A 21108-nucleotide genomic window follows, 5' to 3' on the forward strand; every position below is an offset into this window, starting at 1 on the left:
CTTTGCTACATTCTCCACTGAAACAAACAAATCATGGAGAGAACACAGGCAAAGAGACACAAATGACTGGAGAATAAAACCGTAAAAATGTTAAATGTGAATGGCCAATTTAGTTCATCTTGGTTCACCAAACCCAAACCATAAATCTTTATTACTTATCTATCTTTTTCACAACTGTGGTAACAGGATATTTATTTTACAATTCACAATTTTCTGATCTTTATTATACACTGTCTGTAGTAACTGAAGTACATATACCCTGTTACATATGACTACATTTGACTCATTCATTTTAACATAAGATACATTTGTTATTTGCACTGCATGTAAACGTTTCATATGACTATACATTACAAAATATGAAACAAAATACTGGATGCTCTGATGCTATTTTTGATTGTCGTCTAGAGGGCAATTGACACGAGACAAAGGCATGGTTTGAATCCTCCATGATCTCTGCTAGTACAACACTATTTGGCAAAGGTATTCCATGCATTGCCAATGGTCTATAATAAATTCAATAAAAATCCTTGCATCAGTGCACGTCTTTCTTTTAACCTTGTATCATACAGATTCTGTATGATTTTCTCATTTGAGATTAAATGGTAAACATGCCATAAACATACTGCTATGGTATGTTCTGTACCAACTTTGCATACAAATGTGTTGTGTAGGGTTCTTTTGACCCTCTGTGACTGTATAAAATGAAAAGAAAATATATTTTTATTTTTATCTCATATTTCTTTGTGGATGATTCTGGTGGCACTTTCTCATACAGGTGCCAAACTTTCACCTACTGTTCCTTAGGCTCTGAAATAATGGCGATAACCAAAGTGTTTATTTAAACTGTTGGGCTCAATTTGACCCCAAACATAAAAGCGATCAAAAAGTGAATACCTTCTGAACCACTCTATATTTTGGGGGCAAAAGTAAAAAATTGTCAATAAAATAGTGTGAGAGAGAGAGAAAGAGAGAGAGAGAGAGAGAGAGAGAGAGAGAGAGAGAGAGAGAGAGAGAGAGAGACTTGATGGTCTTTAAAAAACTAATGATTACAATTTTGTTTTTTTTAAACAGGCCAAACTCCTTCATCCCCTCAACCTGACACTTTGATCACATGATCTCTCACACGTACACACTGGTCCAATTAAACATAAAGAAGGAGGGGAAGGAGGGATTGGGGAGGGGACTGGTGGCAGCAATATAAAACACACACAGCTCCTTCTTAAGAACTTATTCCACTCCATCTTCTATTCCTTACTGCTCATAAAATGGAACGTAAGTAAAAATATTTTAATCTCAAAATTATCCTGTGGCTGATGTCCATATTGTTTGATAATTTATCCTTTGTCTAAACAATCTCACTGTTGTTACGAATTGTTCTTCAAAACAAAATAGCCTTTTCTTTTTAGTATTCCATCTGTATTCTCTCAATGCTACAAGCTCTAAATTAATAACTACTGCTTTTTTATTTATGTGTTTATTGATTATTTTATTGTAAAAACTGTGTTGTTGAAATATGCCCCTCGGGGTGTGCATTTCTGCTTGTACATTATGGAGGCATGGATCTGCTTCCATGCATGCACCACGCCCTTCAGCCAAACAGACAGAGAGAGAGGGAGGGAGGGAGAGGGTGAGTGGGAAGGAAGGAGAGAGTGAGAGAGGGAGAGGGAGGGGGAGGGGGAGAGAGAATGAGAGGGAGAGGGAGAGAGGGAGAGAGAGGGTGAGAGGGAGAGAGAGGGTGAGAGGGAGAGAGAGAGGGAGAGGGAAGAGCTCTCAAAACAAGAAAACAAAACAAGCACACTCCGGTTTCTATGTGTACAAGAAGGGGCAAGATGAGGAGAGAAGGAGAGGGATATGAAAATGTGAAAAGAGAGCAGGTCGGAGATTAGAGAGGGAGACAGAGTGACTGGGGCGTGGCCCGCCTACTCTTCCTGTTTCCACTGAGAGAATCGCGCAACTTGAGTCTTTGAACCCCACCCCACCCCTCTTTCCCTTTCTCTCTGCTCCCTCCCCTCACTCCTTCTGCTTTCCTTCTCCCTCCATTCACCTCAAATCTTAATTTCAGATTCTCTGTGTGGTTCATCATTTATTCATTTTTATTTTTTTGCAGCTGTAAAATAGTTTTTCATTATTTTATTTTAAATGCACGTGATAATTCCCCCCAACATTTACCTTTCCTCCTCTCCTCTCTACAATGCTGTGCCAGTAATTATCCTATTGGTATACACACAACATCTTTATAATCATCCACAGTTACAATTAGAGCCTCAGCTAATAATCCGGGTTTGGCTGTTTCCTTCACGGAGGGCCACTTAGGTCTGTTGTTTTCCGCCTGCAACAGACCAGAGCAATGGATCAGAGTCAGCCCTGTTGTCTGAGTCTGAACAGCAGAGCCGCAGAGGTCTCACTGGCAACACCTAGAGGACTGTCTTGGTTGGTGCAGTTGATGAGCTGTTATCTCCATATCTCTTCTTTCCCAGCCCAAATATGCATGTGCGATTGCATTGCTGGACTCCAGTTTATCTTCGACAAGTACGCCGGCAGAGATGGGAACAAAGAAACCCTCACCAAGGATGAGCTGAAGGAACTGTTCAAGGCCGAGGCCAAGGGTGGCGGCACGCAGGTGAGAGGCCTTGCACATGAACTACAGCATCATTAGCAGCACAGACACAGATCACAATACTGACACCAGTACTGCCATACAATACAATGGCAATACCAATACTGACATTGATTTAATAACTAACACTGAATGATTTCAATACATATGCCTATATTGACCCTCATTACAAGGTTGACACCAGTTTATACACTGATTACAATACTGCAATCAGCATCCTGGTATTTTTGGCCAATTCACCTTTTTTAATATTTAATAAAATTGAGCGTTATGAGCCCTACTATACGAGGTCAACATGCATATCACAGTTATAGATAGAGGGCAACATTAGCTCAGGCGATAACAGCAGTCGTCTGTCAAGCAGAGGGTTGCTGGTTCAATCCCGCCATGGCTGTGTCAAAGTGTCCCTGAGCAAGACACCTAACCCCTAAATGCACCTGTTGATCTGGTTACGTGGCCTTGCATGGTAGCCAATTGCCGTTGGCATGTGTGAGTGTCTATATGAATTGGTGAATGAGAAGCATCAATTGTACAGTATTTTAGATAAAGGCGCTTTATATTGGCGGTAATGATAAATTAATGTCTCTAATTGTTATCTTTTGTGTTCGCCTCCCCTGAGCAGATGCCTGATGAAGCAATGGAAGGTATGTTCCAGGCGATGGACGAGGACAAAAACGACGAGATTTCCTTCCAAGAGTACATGCTATTTGTGGCGAAACTTGCCATACTGGCTTCAAAAATGAAAGGGTGTATGGGTGGACAGAAGAGGAGCTAACTTTCACCAAGTACTGCAGCTCCCCACTACACACACCAATGTTCTTGTTCTGAAAAAATAAACAGATAAGAAACTATTTGTTGTATTTTAATCACATTTATGTCTGTATGTCAAATTCCCAAAGCCAGTTGTAAATGCCACAACCGGTAGGTTTTTTAAACTTTCCAATTCATGAGTATTCATTGTTTTACAGAAAGAAATGCTAATGAGATGATATGCTGAACAGTTCTTGGTTGAATATTGTCAACCTTGAATGCTGAGCATTGCAGACAGAAATTCTATTACTTCTGACCAGAATTTTGATTGATTGATGGACAAGACCATAAATGGTATATGTCAGGAACTGGGCAGAGCAGACTCAGGAATATCGTAAAAAGGCAGGCTTTATTAACAAAGGGAAGATCCAATAATGCAATCCAAGAGCAAGACACCTAAACATTTAAGGGTTAGGTGTCTTGCTCAGGGACACTTCGACACATCCCAAGCAGAGGATCGAACTGGAAACCAGACTGCCAACAGTCCAAACAAGCAATCCAAAAACACACAAAACTAGGTCAAAACCAGGCACATGTGAAACCAGAAAATATGAAAAACAGGGTCACAAAATAAAGCTAGAATCAGGGGAAAGACAGGGGCAGACTTGGAAAACTGGGAGAGATGGACTAGCAACAAGAAACAGAAAAGGATAGGTTTAAATACACAACTGACAAGCACAAAATAAGCAACAGAGGAAATGAATGACAAGAGACAGGAAGGAAGTACATATATGGAGTGGGAGGCAGAGACCCTAACTGAAGCACAGGTGAAACAAATGAATAAAAAAAGAAAAGACTACGGTGAGCAGAGAGGGTAAAGTCTTTTGTTATGTTGGCAGTGTGTTTTGGGTCATTGTCTTGCTGCATGATGAAGTTCTTCCCAATTAGTTTGGACACATTTCTCCATAAGTTGGCAGACAGAATGTTTTTGTAGAGTGAGATCTGAGGTCAACCGAGTAGGGTTCTACAAGTTACTCACAGGACGTGAGAACCACTGAGTTTTCTGGGGGCATCCCTAGAGACCAGGGACACACCCCAGAGGAGGGAGGGGTAAACAATAAAGGGACTTAATTTCCTGGCAATTAGCCAACAAAGAAAACGACCGTAATAACCGGTCGACAATATTAATCTGAGAATTGCGAGGAAAAAGTATGACCTAGGTAGCCTACGCAAACTGCGCCAGGGAGGGAAACTACGCAGGCTCCCAACTGCGATACAGCATACCTAAAACCGGGAATGGCAAAGTGAACACGAAAGACAAACAAGACATCCCGTCTCCTATTCCATTGACAAAGCGGGAACACAATCCCTCATACTAGAATAAACTGAAGCATTTACAATGCAATTTGACTGAGGAAGCAGTGCTACCAACATTTACCATTTAATTCGACTGAGGAAGCGGTCTACCAACATACATTATAATAAACGACAATATTTACAATTCAATTCTCCTGACAACGCAGGTTTACTTTTGAAAAGGAGACAGGAATAGGCTACATGAAACACATTAACCCTCTAATTCAACTGACGATGCAGGAACACTAACACAGCGGCAGGAAGTGTACACAAAACAGCGACGAGGATCTCAGTCATGGAACCCCAAACTTATCGGTGAGTTCGCAAAGCTCTCCTCTGAGAGGGGCGATACTCCAACGATCATGTACACCACTCGACTTTTAGGAAAGTCAGCAACCACAGATTCACCACACGGTCGCCTAGGCTCAACAGACCGTGCAGGAGACTTAGGAGAAAGAGCTAAAAACACGAGCAGCACCGAAGGTCTCCCGCATAGAGCCCTGGGCTAACGAGGGACGAACACTCCAAAACCCGTGTCATTAACCTTAGTGTTACACATAACAGATCGACACCAAGAAGGAAACGAGAAGCATAAGCCCCCCGGGTATGAGGTTCATGCGAACGTAACCCAACTACACCAACCGCCACCAGTTGCGAATAGCGACTTAGTGCTGCATATCCAATGACCGACAAAGACGACACAACCACGAAAACAATGCATTTAGAAAGTGACAAAACGAAATACCTCGCTATACTAAACGTAGGTTAGACGGCTGCCAAACTGGAAGACCGCAATCTACTGGAAAGACGCATAATGGCACCAAGAACAATATCCACCAACGGATAGAGGAAATATTAACCACTCCTAACACTCCGTCAAAACTGTAGGGAGAACCCATCTTAATTACCAGCGAGTCTCAGTACTCCTGGGTCCACATTAACTTAGCCTAATGCTCCTTACTTCCCAAAGGTAGCTTTTAAACAAGGCGGAATCAAACATGAGGACAAATAGCCAATGACAAAACGTGTGGAATAAGAGCTCCGTGAAGTTAGCAAATGTTGCTGGCCACCTGTTTCGCATTTATCAAAATAAAAGTTCGGTGAATAAAATTATTTATGAACTGTAATTTTGTCAATTTTCATTTTTAAATTAATACAGTTGGATATAATTGTGATGTATTTGCAGAGAATATAAAATTGTGCACTCATTTCTATAAAAACTGTTTGCCACCAGTTGTTGCTGTCTGTCAGGTGTGGTATGGGCATGCATTGCCGTAGACTGTCAATTGTATTTTTGTTCCCAGCAATTGTTGCTGTGTTTCCAGTGTGGGGTGGCCAAGCATTGCTATTGACTGGCAGTTGCCACGCAGCTCATTTGCATAGCTGATAACTCAAAAACTATAAATTGTTACCAAATGAAAGTGGGTATACATTTACTACTTAGACTCATATCTTTAATACTCTATATGAATTTCTTTGAAATCATGTTCCCAGCAATTGTTGCTGTGTTTCCAGTGTGGGGTTCTATCTAGCGGCGCAAAAGGGTAATGTCTGGAAAAACTAACCGACTCCCTACCAGAACCACACTCTAAGTCTTCTTCGAAGGGTTGATTGAGATACCTTCACCCCTGCCCAGTGGAGATTGTTTGTAATGTCACTGACTGATGTTTTGTGGTTTTTCTTCACAGCTCTCACAATATTTCTGTCATCAACTGCTGTTGTTTTTCTTGGTTGACTTGTTCGATGTCTGTTGCTCAGTATGCCAGCGGGTTCTGGCATACTGGCATTCTGATCTGTCATCTCATGTACATCTTTTGACCTCAAACTCAGTTGTCTACAGTGTATAGCAAAGAAAATTGACCAATACTTTTGGAGGGGACTGTATATAAATGGTTGGCATTCATATAGCGCCTTTATCCAAAGCACTGTACAATTGATGCTTCTCATTCACCCATTCATACACACACTCACGGCGATTGGCTGCCATGCAAGGCGCCGACCAGCTCGTCAGGAGCATTCGGGGGTTAGGTATCTTGCTCAGGGACACTTCGACACAGCCCAGGCGGGGGATCGAACCAGCAACCCTCCGACTGCCAGACGACTGCTCTTACTGCCTGAGCCATGTCACCCCTATGTATATATCTGTGTTCTCCGTATCTGTTTTCAATCCCCAGCATTTCGCCTTTTATTTCCCCCTGTGACCTCCATAGTTGTTTCCCATTCATTCATTTTCTTCATTTGTTTCACCTGTGTCTCACTTCCAGATTCTCATTTCCCTGGTTTCCGTTCTATTTAAACCTGTCTGTTCTGTTCTGTCTGTTCTTTGCCAGATTGTAAGGTGCTCTTGCCATTCTCTCCAGTGTTTATTCAGTCTCATTTACCTGTGTTCTGACCCGTTTTGTGTACCCCAACTTTCGGCTTTTGGATTCTCCTTCTGTTCATGTTTGACCCGCTGTTCTTGGACTTTGTTTGGATTCCCAGTACCTGCCTGTTTCGACTGCCTTCTCGTTATTGAACCCTTACCTAGATTAGCGATTACAAACTACTTTTCAGCTTTAATTTGAGGGTATTTACATCCAGATCAGGTGAATGGTGTAGGAATTACAACAGTTTCTATATGTGCCTCCCACTTTTTAAGGGACCAAAAGTAATGGGACAATTGGCTGCTCAGCTGTTCCATGGCCAGGTGTGTGTTATTCCCTCATTATCTCATTTACAAGGAACAGATAAAAGGTCTAGAGTTCATTTCAAGTGTGCTATTTGTATTTGGAATCTGTTGCTGTCAACTCTCAATATGAGATCCAAAGAGCTGTCACTATCAGTGAAGCAAGCCATCATAAGGCTGAAAAATCAAAACAAACCCATCAGAGAGATAGCAAAAACATTAGGTGTGGCCAAATCAACTGTTTGGAACATTCTTAAAAAGAAAGAACACACCGGTGAGCTCAGAAACACCAAAAGACCCGGAAGACCACGGAAAACAACTGTGGTGGATGACAGAAGAATTATTTCCCTGGTGAAGAAAAACCCCTTCACAACAGTTGGCCAGATCAAGAACACTCTCCAGGAGGTAGGTGTATGTGTGTCAAAGTTAACAATCAAGAGAAGACTTCACCAGAGTGAATACAGAGGGTTCACCACAAGATGTAAACCATTGGTGAGCCTCAAAAACAGGAAGACCAGATTAGAGTTTGCCAAACAACATCTAAAAAAGCCTTTACAGTTCTGGAACAACATCCTATGGACAGATGAGACCAAGATCAACTTGTACCAGAATGATGGGAAGAGAAGAGTATGGAGAAGGAAAGAAACTGCTCATGAAGCATGGTGGTGGTAGTGTCATGGCGTGGGCATGTATGGCTGCCAATGGAACTGGTTCCCTTGTATTTATTGATGATGTGACTGCTGACAAAAGCAGCAGGATGAATTCTGAAGTGTTTCGGGCAATATTATCTGCTGATATTCAGCCAAATGCTAGAACTCATTGGACGGCGCTTCACAGTGCAGATGGACAATGACCCGAAGCATACTGCGAAAGCCAAAGAGTTTTTTAAGGCAAAGAAGTGGAATGTTATTCAATGGCCAAGTCAATCACCTGACCTGAATCCGATTGAACATGCATTTCACTTGCTGAAGACAAAACTGAAGGGAAAATGCCCCAAGAACAAGCAGGAACTGAAGACAGTTGCAGCAGAGGCCTGGCAGAGCATCACCAGGGATGAAACCCAATGTCTGGTGATGTCTATGCGTTCCAGACTTCAGGCTGTAATTGACTGCAAAAGATTTGCAACCAAGTATTAAAAAGTGAAAGTTTGATTTATGATTGTTAGTTTGACCCATTACTTTCGGTCCCTTAAAAAGTGGGAGGCACATATACAAACTGTTGTAATTCCTACACCGTTCACCTGATTTGGATGTAAATACCCTCAAATTAAAGCTGAAAGTCTGCAGTTAAAGCACATCTTGTTCGTTTCATTTCAAATCCATTGTGGTGGTGTATAGAGCCAAAAATAAGAGAATTGTGTTGCTGTCCCAATATTTATGGACCTGACTGTATATTCCTGTTTGCCTGCAACCGACCTTTGCCTATTTAACCTGCCTATTATTAAAGACTATTATTGGAAATTCTGTGAGTTCGCTATTAGGTCCATTGTTAGGTCCAAGCCTGACATTATAATTTATTACACGAACGATTAATAGCCATCGTCAGTGAATGGTAACTGAAAATAGTCAGATACATCACTGTGTGTGATATTATTATTGTGCGAGTTGCTTACAACTTAACTGTAGCTGTTCTCAAGAGTCCTTTAGATGCTGTTTGGCAAATGCAAAGTGGGCTGCCTTTTACTCAAGTGACTTCCGTCTTGACACTCTACCATAGAGGTCTGATTGATGGAGTGCTGCTGAGATGGTCGTCCTTCTGGCAGTGGACTTCTGAAGCTCTGTTAGAGTGACCGTTGGGTTCTTGGTCACCTCCCTGACCAAGGCCCTTCTTGCCCGGTTACTCAGTTGGTATGTACCGCCAACTCTAGGAAGAGTCCTGGTGGTTCCAAACTTCTTCCATTTCACAAATATTGAGGTCACTGTGCTCCTGGGAACACAATTTAGAGAACAGAGAGTTCCTTGGACTTCAAAGCTTATTTTTTTGTCCTGATATGCAGTGTGAATTGTGGGATCTTGTATTCACAGGTGTGTGCCTTTCTACTATGTCCAATCAATTCAATTTTCCACTGATGGACTCCAATCTAGACACATCTCAAGGATAATTCAAGCAAATAGGATCCACCTGACCACAATTTGGATTGCCACAGCAACATGTTTTCACTTTGTCATTGTGGATTATTGAGTGTAGATTGATAAATAAATTGAATCCATTTCAAATTAAATTTACAACACAATAAATTGTGCAAAAAGTGAAGGGGTCTGAATACTTTTGAAGCCACTGTACGGCTAAAATATAAGTGGAGTTTATGTAGTCTAGGTTTATATTTATTTAAGCGGTTCCACAGACTAAAATACATGATGACTAATTTGTTCCATCACTACGGTATCCAGTTGATATCCATTTCAACTGGTCACACTTCCAAGTATTTTGTAGCATGAGATTGAATATTGTTATGACCAAACAGAGAATGCATTGGTTATGATTGAACTGGGTCTCATCCAATGCATGAGGGCCATACATAGATCAATGGCTGTAAATGTATTCTGAGCAGTGAGTGCTGTGCTGAATGCACTGATAAATTGGGAAGAAGAAAAAAGAACATGTCAAGGGAGCATACTGTGTTGCCAGATGATTCATATGTTTTCCCTTTTGATTCCAAGAGGAAAATGTATGTGTGAGACTCCCGAGAGAGAAATCTTAAAATGTACAGTATTTTTGTCTCATTTAGTCATATAACCTGGTGTATACAGTATACTGAATCCAGCAGTGCACACGCTACTGGCTACTGTATCAATGAGACCGTGTGCCTATAACTTTAGATTTCACTGACACATGTCAACATACTTAAAAGGATGGTGATTCAGATCATTCTGAGCCAGCTTTGAGGATGATCTACAACAATGGTGCGGTCACTGTGATTTCAAAACTGCGAACTACCAAACTGACAGTATATGGGAATTCCTCATAATATTAAAATAAAGCACGGTAGTGACTCCGTTTTTGCTTTAAAATACCACTTTGCTTCCCTGGCAACTTGAAGGGGTTTAAGCAGGAGACATGTCATCGAATAAAATCATCCATGACTATACCACTTTTTTCTATTATTTTTTTCCAATGCACGGGAATTACATGATGCATCGCATTTGGGATGTTTTGTACATTCTAATCACCCGCAAGCCACTGAGACTTTTACAGCGTGCGGCGCGTGCAACGCAATCCTTAGCTGTTTTGACATGGGTTTATCCAATCAGAGAAATGTTTCGAAGGAACGCCATCCAATCAAATCTATGCTCCAACTCTACGGTTAGAGCGTCGACGAATCCTGCAACAGTGTATGTCCTGACGTCAAGCGACTGGAGTCAGGAGGAAAAAAGGGTTGTCTTGTGATGGTGGGGCGGGTCAACTGTATTGGGTCTACACAGCTAGCCGTCGCCTATTCAATGTATTACTGAAAATTGAGAGGGATAAAAGTGGAGGGGGTGAAACAGAAATATGGCGAATGTTGATGGAGATGAAATTTGTCCGGCGTCCCCCTCGCTGGTTGCACCGTCGTCTCGAAACGGATCCGGTATTGGTTCAGCTGCAGTCAGTCCCGAAGGCCAAACGGCGACCACGATTACATCGGGTCCACGGATGGTACGAATTGTGAAGTCGGATTCTGGCTATGGATTCAACGTTCGGGGACAAGTTAGCGAAGGAGGGCAACTACGGAGCATTAACGGGGAGTTGTATGCCCCTCTTCAGCACGTCAGTGCTGTTTTGCCGGGAGGGGCAGCAGACCGAGCTGGTATCGTGAAGGGAGACCGGATTCTGGAAGTGTGAGTGCGCAAACTTGTGCCTAAGCTAATGTTTCGCATATTGTTACGAACTTGCTTGCTACGTTGCTAACTAACTAACCTGTTAGCTTGACTTGTCGTGGTCGTGAGATAAGTGAAACGCCGAATAGCAATTTGCCCAGCAGGGTAATAATTGCTGGTTAAATTAAGAATCTTCTCCGCTAATGTTTAGATTGGTGCTAAGTGCTACCTAGCTACGCTGCTTCTGGCATCCCCAGCCTAACCTAGTTCTGCTCGCTAGCCAGTTTAATGTAGCTAGCTAAGTTAGCGCTAGCGACTGATCGTGACAACAGCACTAGCCTAGATTGCATTTAAAATGCGTTGCTATTAGATCCGTTGGCTAGCTAGTGAAAACGGGTTAGACTAATGTTAACTGGTTGTAAGAAACGTACAGTCTGCGAATAACAAAAGCTAGCTAGTTAATTAACTGCAGTTAATTTGCCAGCTAACGTCACCGTCCTGTTAACGATAGCCACCATGGCTAACTTTAACTTGACTAACGCTAGGTAACTTTGACTAATTAGCTAACGTATAGCATATACGTGAGCTAATTCTTCAGTATTATTGCACTGCCTTTCAGTTTCATATGTGCCTTTCGTACGTTGGTGCACAATGAACAGTGTTAGATAACGTTCGATGTCATTAGCATATTTTCCTGATAAGTAGCTAGCTATCACGTTGTCTGATAAATTACGGTTTTTTGACGTAAATTGCGTAGCTAGCAGAATGGGCTAACGTTAAACTGCAAAAAGAAGCCTTTGCTGCAGCGGTGTGCGCCGACAGCAGTATATTAGCGTTAGCTAGTTCAGTACTGTGACGCGGATGTGACTGCTTGATTTACTAGAAAATTGTGCATGACAAGCATGCTAAATAGCACGGCAAATCACGTCACCTATAGCTATTGATAGAAACTCCTGGAGACGTGTACACCGAAGCCCAGGCATTATACTTGTATAAATTGCCGCTTGCTAGATACAGAATATGTTCGCTAACTATTGGCCATACCTGCGGATTTAGTTAGTACTTTGCATCCCTGTTTACCGTGTATGCTTAAGTTACCTTCCCTTGTTGGGTTAGGATCAATGGCGTGATGCCGTCGAGCTCGGTTCTTTGAGTAAGCAATGGGAATCGACGGCATTTCAGGATCCAGTTGGTTTGTGTGGTATTGCATTATCTTCTGTAGCGTTATATATCTAAAGGAAGTGTACATACATGGCTAACGTTAGATGGCTAGCTAGCTTTGGGCCTGTGCCGTTAGGTAAGACTGCATGCCAGTCTCGAGAGGGAAGTTATCATCAAAGCTATTTGGTAATGTGTATGCGCAATGTTGTCTCGTTAAAACGGAGGAGACCTGATTAAGAAGCCTTGGAATGGCAGTAATTTGGTATGGGGATGTTGTGTAAATCAGTTGTCATGGACCAGGCTTGCTCGCGCTTTAGGCAGGTAACAGCTGAGGAATGGTATTCTAATGTACTGCAGTGGTCCAATGCCCACAACATCCGTGAGCGATCTCGTCATTAAATTTATCTGTGAAGGTAAAAAAAGAAGAAGAAAAAACTACTACGTACTGGGTTCATTTCTTCACGTCTTGTGCAATCATCCTGACCTACTCCTCACGGATAGGAAGCCATGGCCTAATGCTCTTCAATATGAAGGAATAATACACACCGATCTACGAATCACAAACATCTACTAATTAGCCAAAGCATTACAGCCGCATTGTTCACTGCCGCCTTTCTACATAAATGCACCGAGGATTGTGCATGAACTGAGTTTAACGCTGACCTATTGACGTGTTCTGGCAAGTATGAGGAAAAAAATATTTATTACAGTCAGGAAGTTCGGAAACGAGCATAAGTGTTTTGGGCGTTTGCACAACGGGAAATGCATGAGCATCACCAGTGTGCCGTCTCGTGGCGCTCCCGTGCCCATTCTCTCTGCAACAGGTTGGGGCTCAGTTTCTGGATTGGGAAAAAAAGGCGGCGAGAAAAGCACTAGGTAGATGGCGTTACAATACATAATTTATTTGCTCGGCGGACCTTTATCCGGGGCCTGCTTGCAGGGCATGCAACTTTAAGCCTGGTACGCGTTTGTAAGATATGTTTGTCTGGTGCTATTGAAGGGAGGCACTTTCCTCGAGTTTCAACCCCCATTAACTTCTGATCCTGAATTTAGTGGTGCAACTATACAGCCTGCCGTCTTAAACATAAATAAACGTCACGAAGAACCATCATTTTAAGATTTATTTTGTGCACCATTAAATGATCCAGTGCTCTTAATAAGCCAAGAAAGTAAACAGCGTCAACGTTTTACGGTCTTTTTATGATTTAATTTGCAGTATGTTTAGCGTGATTAGTACTCTTTTTTTTATTCCCTGCCTGCTCTGATGGAATCCTGTGTACTTTGTGTACCTGACACGTTTTGGATTGACAGATTATTTGTCTTAAGAGGCTAAGGATACAAAAGGGTAGCTCAGGGTGTCAGCAGTACTACAGAGAAGGGAGGAACTAAAATACAAATGAACATTATGTCATATTATTGTAAGATTATATCATATTATTATAATAATTATTATTATTATATGATATGGGCCGGAGAGCAGTTTTTAGCAGACCTGGGTCAAATGCGTAATTGTTGTTGCTTCATTGAGCTCGTCTGGTGTATTGGAACCTACAAAATACTCTCAAAAGATGCAAACCCTGCCCTGTGGACCGATCAATTGAGCACGGAAAAGTATTTGAATCCAAATTAGTCACGTGTTTGAGCCAGGTCAGGTTTCTATATTTCAGCGGATGGTCAATGTGAATGATACGGCATAGGCTCTGTCTGTCTGTTTATCTGTTTGCCGCTGATAACTTGGGCAGGGTCTCGAGGAGACGGGCGAGATATAACGGCTGCTCCTCTGTGTTTTGCGGGGACTGGCTTCTCCCCTGCAAGGGCTGTCCAAATCGAGGAGGAACGGGGGGAGAGCGCTTTTCCCTTCCCCTCCTCCCTGCTTACGCTTCAGTTTTCGCCGCTGGAGCAGTGCGAGGCACTGCACACTTGCCTCTCGTGACCGGCGGTCGGCAGCTTGCTCAGTAACCAGCCCGCTCCTCGCGTAATGGGAGGAAGTGAAGAAACGCACGCTTCTGCTGTTTTGAAAGTGCTGTCGGTCGGGGTTCCGCTATGCTGGATTACATTCTGTATGGTTGTGTCACTCCGTGTCTCTGGTTTAGGCTCCGCTGCGTTTCGTTATGAGTTGGGCTGAGCTGCGTTTTGGCAATTAGACTCAGCTGTTTTCTATAGTTTCGTTGCGCTGTGTTTAATAATTAATCATTTTGAGCAGTGTTTTATTTGCTATGCTCGAGCTGGGCCTTAATAATTTGACACATTTACCTCGATAACAATAAATACGCAATATGTATATATATTCATTTTTCAAGAAATGTATATAGCCTCACAGCAAGGAGGTCCTGGGTTCGAATCCCCGTCGGCCGGGGCCTCTCTGTGCGGAGTTTGCATGTTCTCCCCGTGTCTGCGTGGGTTTCCTCCGGGTACTCCGGTTTCCTCCCACAGTCCAAAGACATGCAGGTTAGGCTGATTGGAGAGTCTAAATTGCCCATAGGTATGAGTGTGTGAGTGAATGGTGTGTGTGCCCTGTGATGGACTGGCGACCTGTCCAGGGTGTATTCCTGCCTTTCGCCCAATGTATGCTGGGATAGGCTCCAGCCCCCTGCGACCCTGTTCAGGATAAGCGGGTTCAGATAATGGATGGATGGATGGAAGAAATGTATATAAACACAAAAATAAATAAACACTTTTTAAACTACCACCACAGCTTCCTGACAATAAAGGAATGCTTGTGTGCACCTCATCTTATCTCCATGTAATTTAACAAGCAATTTCATGAAATAATTCAGTGAATGTTTCGGTATCCACTACGTTGAGTTGTGTTTAATTATTAATTAGGCTGAGCTGTGTTTTGTCAGTTAGGGTCAGCTGTGTTTCATTACCAGGCTGAGCTGAGCTTTGTTATTAGTTAGCCTGAGCTGTGTGTCTTTACTCGGTTTCATGTGCTCTGCGTTTAGCACGTTGGATGATTTGTTGCACTTTGCATGCTACTGTAGGTCACAGCCCGTTGTGTTTTTGGATTGTGCGCACACCTCTTCTAAGGCAGTAATTTTCTCAGGGCTTACAGCATCTCGAGGGTATTGATAGCTCTTCCATACCACTGCCTCTAATAAAGATTTCTGTGCCAATGCCACTGATTGGTCCATTGTTTTCACAGCGAACGGACCCACGATCAGTGTCGCAGTGCTAGGCACAGCAGGTTGGTCCTGCCTTCCTGTGCTGTGGCTGACCCTGGATCAGTGTTGCAGTGCTGGGCACCACAGGTTGATTATGTCTTCCTGCGCTGTGGCTGACCCTGGATCAGTGTCGTAGTGCTGGGCACTGAGGAATGATGCTGCCTCCCTGGGCCGTGGCTGCACTGTTGGTTCATGGTAGACTGATTCCAGATCAGTGTCATGGTGCTGGGCGCAGCGGGTTAATCCTGTGTTTTGGCTGACCCTGGATCAGTGAACCGGTGACAGGAACGTGGGATCTCCACCCTTGGCTGGGCGGGCCTGGCCTTGTTCCCTCCTCATCCCTGTCCATTTCCTCTCTCCCCTCTACCCCTGTGACTAATTCGGCTCCCAACCTCTGAGAAATGCTTTATTGGCATGACATATTTTTGTATACATGTTGCCAAAACTTTACAAAAAAAATCATTACAGTGTACATAAACTGCAATGCACCACACAACATATCTTGACATAGCATGTAAACACATTATCCCACTCTCACTCGCTCTTTCTCTCAGGCTCCCTGTTGAGTATTAGGGAAATGAATGGAAATACAGTGCGCCCCATGACAGCCGTACTCTGTCCGTCTGTACTCTCTCTGACGCAGCTAAACGCCCATCCTGTCAGTCACAGCGATGCAGGGCAGAAACGGCCCCAGCTCTGAACCCTGGTGAACACCACAGATTTCGTCCGAAAAGCCCGTTCACATCAAACCCATCTAACCGGGGGTTGCCCCTGCTCTGTGCCACAGGAACGGCATCAGTGTGGAGGGTGCCACGCACAAGCAGGTGGTGGACCTGATCCGGGCCGGCGAGCGGGAGCTGGTGCTGGCCGTTCTGTCTGTGCCGCCCCTGGAGGCAGACGGGCTGGACCAGGGAGACGAGGCCGGCGGCCAGACCTGCTACGACTACAGCGACAAGCAGGCCGTGCCCATCTCCGTGCCCACCTACAAACACGTGGAGCAGAACGGAGAGAAGTTTGTGGTGAGAGGCCTCATCTCTCTCTCTATTTATTCTATCTCTCTATCCTATATTTATATATTTCCTATTTTTTTCTTTTTTTTTTTCTTTCTTTCTTTCTTCCATTTCATTGTCTCCCTCCCATCTCTCATTATAACTCTTTCAGTTTGCTTTACAACTGCAGGTCATATTGCCAAAGAAACACAATAATATTATGTATGTATTGTATACAGAAACATGGAAGCCACACATGCAAGGAGTGTGAACACTGAAACTAATATGTTTATTCTGATATCAACAAATCTGTATAGTGTAGGTTAAAACATTTTTGTTTTTAATTTTCAAAATGGGTTAAACGGAACGGTCTCCTCGTTTCCTTTCTTTCATCCTCTCACTCGCTCACCCTCCATCTTCCTACCTCTCCTTCTTTCTTGCTGTTCTCCCCCTCTCTCGCTCTCCCCTCTCTCTGTTTTCCTCTGCTTAACTTTCCTTTCTTGTCTGTGGAAGGCGTGGCAGGGTGGGATCAGATGGGGTTTCCTGTTCTGTTGCATTAAAAATAGGCTCTAGCCACCCTGTTTAGACTGTTCCTGATTTATATCCCTCCGCGCCGTCTGTTGTCCGTCCGTTGTCCGTCTGATCTTTTTGAATGCGATATTTCAGGAACGCCTTGAAGGAACTTCTTCAAATTTGGCCCAAATATACACTTGGACTCTTGGACTCAAAGGTCACTGTGACTTTACGTCCGTCCCATTATCATGAATGCGATATCTCAGGAACATATCTTCATTACATCTGCCGCAAAAACATCCACTTTGGTGGTCAAAGGTGAAAGGTTAAGATTGGTGTGACCTCACACAAAACATTTTTTGCCCATAACTCGGGCTATACAACCGTGAGGCCATATTTCACTCTGGTTATTAATCATTTCCTGTTCCGTGTTTTTGTCACACTCTTGTTTTCCTTGCCCTCAGCAGTATGAAGTGGGAAGAAGGCTGTCTATAAGTGAAAATAACCATGGAAGTAAAGAGGCTCTCAGACTGTCCCAGAATGTGCAGTTTCAGCTGTTGTTTAAACATTCTGAGGGGAAAAAGGAATAACATTACACTCAGCTACTTTATTAGGTAGACCTTTACACCAGCTTGTTAATGCAAACTGGCAATCATGTGACAGCACCTCAGTGGATAAAAGTGTGCAGGCATGGTGAAGAGGTTCAGTTGTTGTTCAGACCATAGATCAGAATGGGTACGAAATGTGATCCAAGTGACTTTGACTATGGAATGATTGTCGGTGGTTTGAGTATGTCAGAAACTGCTGACCTCCTGGGATTTTCCTGTATCTAGAGTTTGCAGAGAATGGTGCGAAAAACAAAAAACATCCAATGAGCAGCAGTTCTGCGGGTAGAAACGCGTTGTTAATGAGAGAGGTCAGAGGAGAAGCGCCAGATTGGTCGAAGCTGACAGGAAGGTGACAGTAATGCAAATAACCACACATTACTACAGTGGTATGTGGAAGAGAACACACAATGCATCAAACCTCTAAGTGGAAAGGCTACCGCAGCAGAAGACCAATAAGTACAAAATAAATGCCTAATAACGTGCTCACTATGTATACATTCAAAAAGGAAATGAAATCTGCCACGGCTCCTACTTCCTGTTCCAATTCTTCTCTTCCTTTTGAGCAACTGTGACCTGGTGGATTGCGGGTAAATGTATGTGTTTGGCTGTGAGTGTGTACCTATTGTGCCCTTCCCCCATCTTGTGCGCAGGTGTACAATGTGTACATGGCCGGAAGGCAACTGTGCTCCAAGCGCTACCGGGAATTTGCCATCCTGAACCAGAACCTGAAGAGAGAGTTCGCCAGCTTCGGTTTTCCCAAAATTCCCGGCAAGTGGCCCTTCTCCCTGTCGGAGCAGCAGCTGGATGCCCGTAGGAGGGGTCTGGAGGAGTACCTGGAGAAAGGTGAGGAGCGGGGGTCACCTGGGGGAAGGTGACAGACACACACTCACAGGAGCCGTTTGGAGTTAAGAACCGATAGCGCCCGTCGTTTAGCTCCCTATAAACAGGGCATTTGTCTGTGCAGTGAAGTGAGGAGGGGCTTTGAATTGGAAGCTTTTTTTCCCCGGGGCTTTGGAAAAATCACTGAAGAGCTGGACATGTTTGTGCCCTACACGTAGTAAAAGTAGTAAAAAATGTGTTAGCCAAAAAAAATCATTGGAATATTTACCTGCTTTACATACAGATTGAGTCCAACAACGTTCATGGCCTATACCAATGGCTATAGCAGTCAAAGAGACAAGGAAGTTTATTTCCTGCTCTGTGCGGGCCCTGCTAAACTGTGTTCGGAGTCACCTACCGAACACGAGCTTCTGTGACGCTTGGGTGTGCTTGAGAAATGCTGTCAGACCTTGGCCCCGGCATTTAAGCGTGGCTAAAACAGTCCTTGACATCAAATGGGCAAATATGAATTGACAAGAGTCTGCAATTAATAATAAAACAATTAAAACGGAGTAGCTTGATAAGTCAGACCGTGTCCCTCTGGTGTTCACAGGCTTGTATATATGTTTTCTCCCACAACAATAGGCCCCTTTTCTTCCTACAAGGGAGACCGTTAATTCTTCTGTGTCCTGGAGTGTGAACAACTGTGGGAATACATCCAGCATTCAGTCAGGGAGCATCTGAGTTTTCACATAAATGTATTTCTGCTGTAATCGGTGCATTAATGACATTACATTACATTCAATGCGTTCTGTATTATAGTTTGAATGCTCGCAACATGACACTTGAAAATTAAACACATCGCAGAACTTTCAAAAACATTTTTTATTGCGGCAGTTACCCTCAAACCTTGCTTCCTAATAATTTGGTTACTCCGTTTATACCGGTGCAGTTTATTTAATCTAAGCTGTACTCCTGTTGTCATTTCACTGAATGTGCTCCTTGAAAGCTAATGTATTTCTTCATACACTTATTTGTAGGTTTTGTCTTTTTTATTTTTATTTATTTCCCCCCCCCCCCCCCCCAAGACTCAGGGTCAATTGCTCCTAAATGGTTAACTCATCTTTGTGTCTGACGGAGGCAGCGCGTATTTATATCAGCTGCAGGTCGGTCACAGCCTCCGTAGGAACGGCTCAAACTCGAAGCCCGAGTAGAGGCCAGACGTTTTGGCGTTGACCCTGCCTTGGCAGCTGCTTTTGCCGCCATTGGCTGAAAGTTGCAGGAGCGGTTTGGGGGAGGCGTGGCCTATCTCCTGCACTAATGGGAGTGCCCGTCTGTGCGCTCTCAGAATAGGCTGCTGGGAAACGCACCTCATGGCCCCAGCGTCTGCAGTGACGGGAAGGGGAAGACGTTAATGGAAACCTTGTCATGAGTTACACAGAGCCCTCTGACAACCTCTCTCTCTCTCTCTCTCTCTCTCTCTCTCTCTCTCTCTCTCTCTCTCTCACACACTCACTCTCTTACAATGTCACTCACAATCTCACTCTCACACTCTCTCTCACACTCTCACTCTCTCTCACACAATCTCACTCTCACACACACTCACTCTCTCACACTCACTCTCTCTCACACTCTCCCTCTCACACTCACTCCCTCTGTCTCTGTCACTCTCTCTCTCTCTGTCCTCTTTGTGCAACACTTTGCGCAAAATAATAATAATAATAATAATGTAATAATAGTAACAACAATAAACAACAAAACAAAAACGTTTGTATTTTTGAATTTTCTACAAAATAACAAAACTGCCATTGTTGTCTCTCCGGCTGTGGCAAGAAGCAACACGGCCAGATTTACAGAGCGCCTCTCCTCTCCGAGGAGTATTTGCATTTGGGGACGAATGATCTTGAATTTGTTTATGTTTGTCACATTTTGAGGAAGTACAGCTCTGTGCTAAGCGGATCTGTCCCTCCCTCTCGCAGTGTGTTCGGTGAGGGCGATCGGGGAGAGTGACATCGTGCAGGAGTTCCTGTCCGAGTCGGATGAAGTAAGCATGTCCTTGTGTCAGGTGCCTGTGTGTCACCATCGTCTGAGTCTGGCTCCCCCCCTCCCCCTGACCGCCCTTCACACTTAATGTCCCATGACACCTCCTTTGAGTGTGTGTGTGTGTATGTGTGTGGGTGTGTGTGTGCATTTCCTTCCTTTTCTGTGTGTGTGCTACTGAATGTGTTAGTGTGTGTGTATGTGTGTGGGTGTGTGTGTGCATTTCCTTCCTTTTCTGTGTGTGTGTGCTACTGAATGTGTTAGTGTGTGTGTGTGTGTGTGTGTGTGTGTGCGTGCGCGCTACTGAATGTGTGAGTGTGTGTCTGTCTGTGTGTGTTACTTAATGTGTGTCCATCTGTTTGTTTGTGTGTGTGTGTGCTACTGAGTGTGTGTGTGTGTGTGTGTGTGCTACTGAATGTGTGTGTGTGTGCGCGTGTGCTACTGAATGTGAGTGTGTGTCTGTCTGTGTGTGTTAGTTAATGTGTGTCCATCTGTTTGTTTGTTTGTTTGTTTTGTGTGTGTGTGTGTGTGTGTGCTTGCGTGTGTGTGTGCGCATTTCCTTTCCCTGTCTGTGAGTGTGTCCTGACTCTGGGTTCTCGTCGACAGAACTATAACGGCGTGTCAGA

At 43.7% G+C, this 21108-nt stretch overlaps 2 protein-coding genes across 2 annotated transcripts in view; both read left to right on the forward strand.

Moving 5' to 3' along the window:
* The first annotated feature begins 1162 nt into the window (after window positions 1-1162).
* LOC133137465 (protein S100-G-like) lies at window positions 1163-3471 on the forward strand. The gene is made up of 3 exons (XM_061255764.1): window positions 1163-1275; window positions 2481-2623; window positions 3243-3471. The coding sequence occupies exons 1-3, from the start codon at window positions 1269-1271 to the stop codon at window positions 3393-3395; spliced, it is 303 nt and encodes a 100-aa protein (XP_061111748.1). The 5' UTR covers window positions 1163-1268; the 3' UTR covers window positions 3396-3471.
* Window positions 3472-10750: 7279 nt separating this feature from the next.
* Window positions 10751-21108, forward strand: part of snx27a (sorting nexin 27a) — a 20595-nt gene continuing 10237 nt past the window's right edge. Inside the window, 5 exon segments of the mRNA XM_061255465.1 lie at window positions 10751-11209; window positions 16301-16532; window positions 18274-18466; window positions 20422-20486; window positions 21089-21108. The exon segment at window positions 21089-21108 is cut by the window's right edge and continues 85 nt beyond it. Of these exon segments, the coding sequence (XP_061111449.1) occupies window positions 10884-11209; window positions 16301-16532; window positions 18274-18466; window positions 20422-20486; window positions 21089-21108 (836 nt within the window). The 5' untranslated portion in view covers window positions 10751-10883.

Source organism: Conger conger, chromosome 9, assembly GCF_963514075.1.
Source record: "Conger conger chromosome 9, fConCon1.1, whole genome shotgun sequence".
NCBI classification, from domain to species: Eukaryota; Metazoa; Chordata; class Actinopteri; order Anguilliformes; family Congridae; genus Conger; species Conger conger.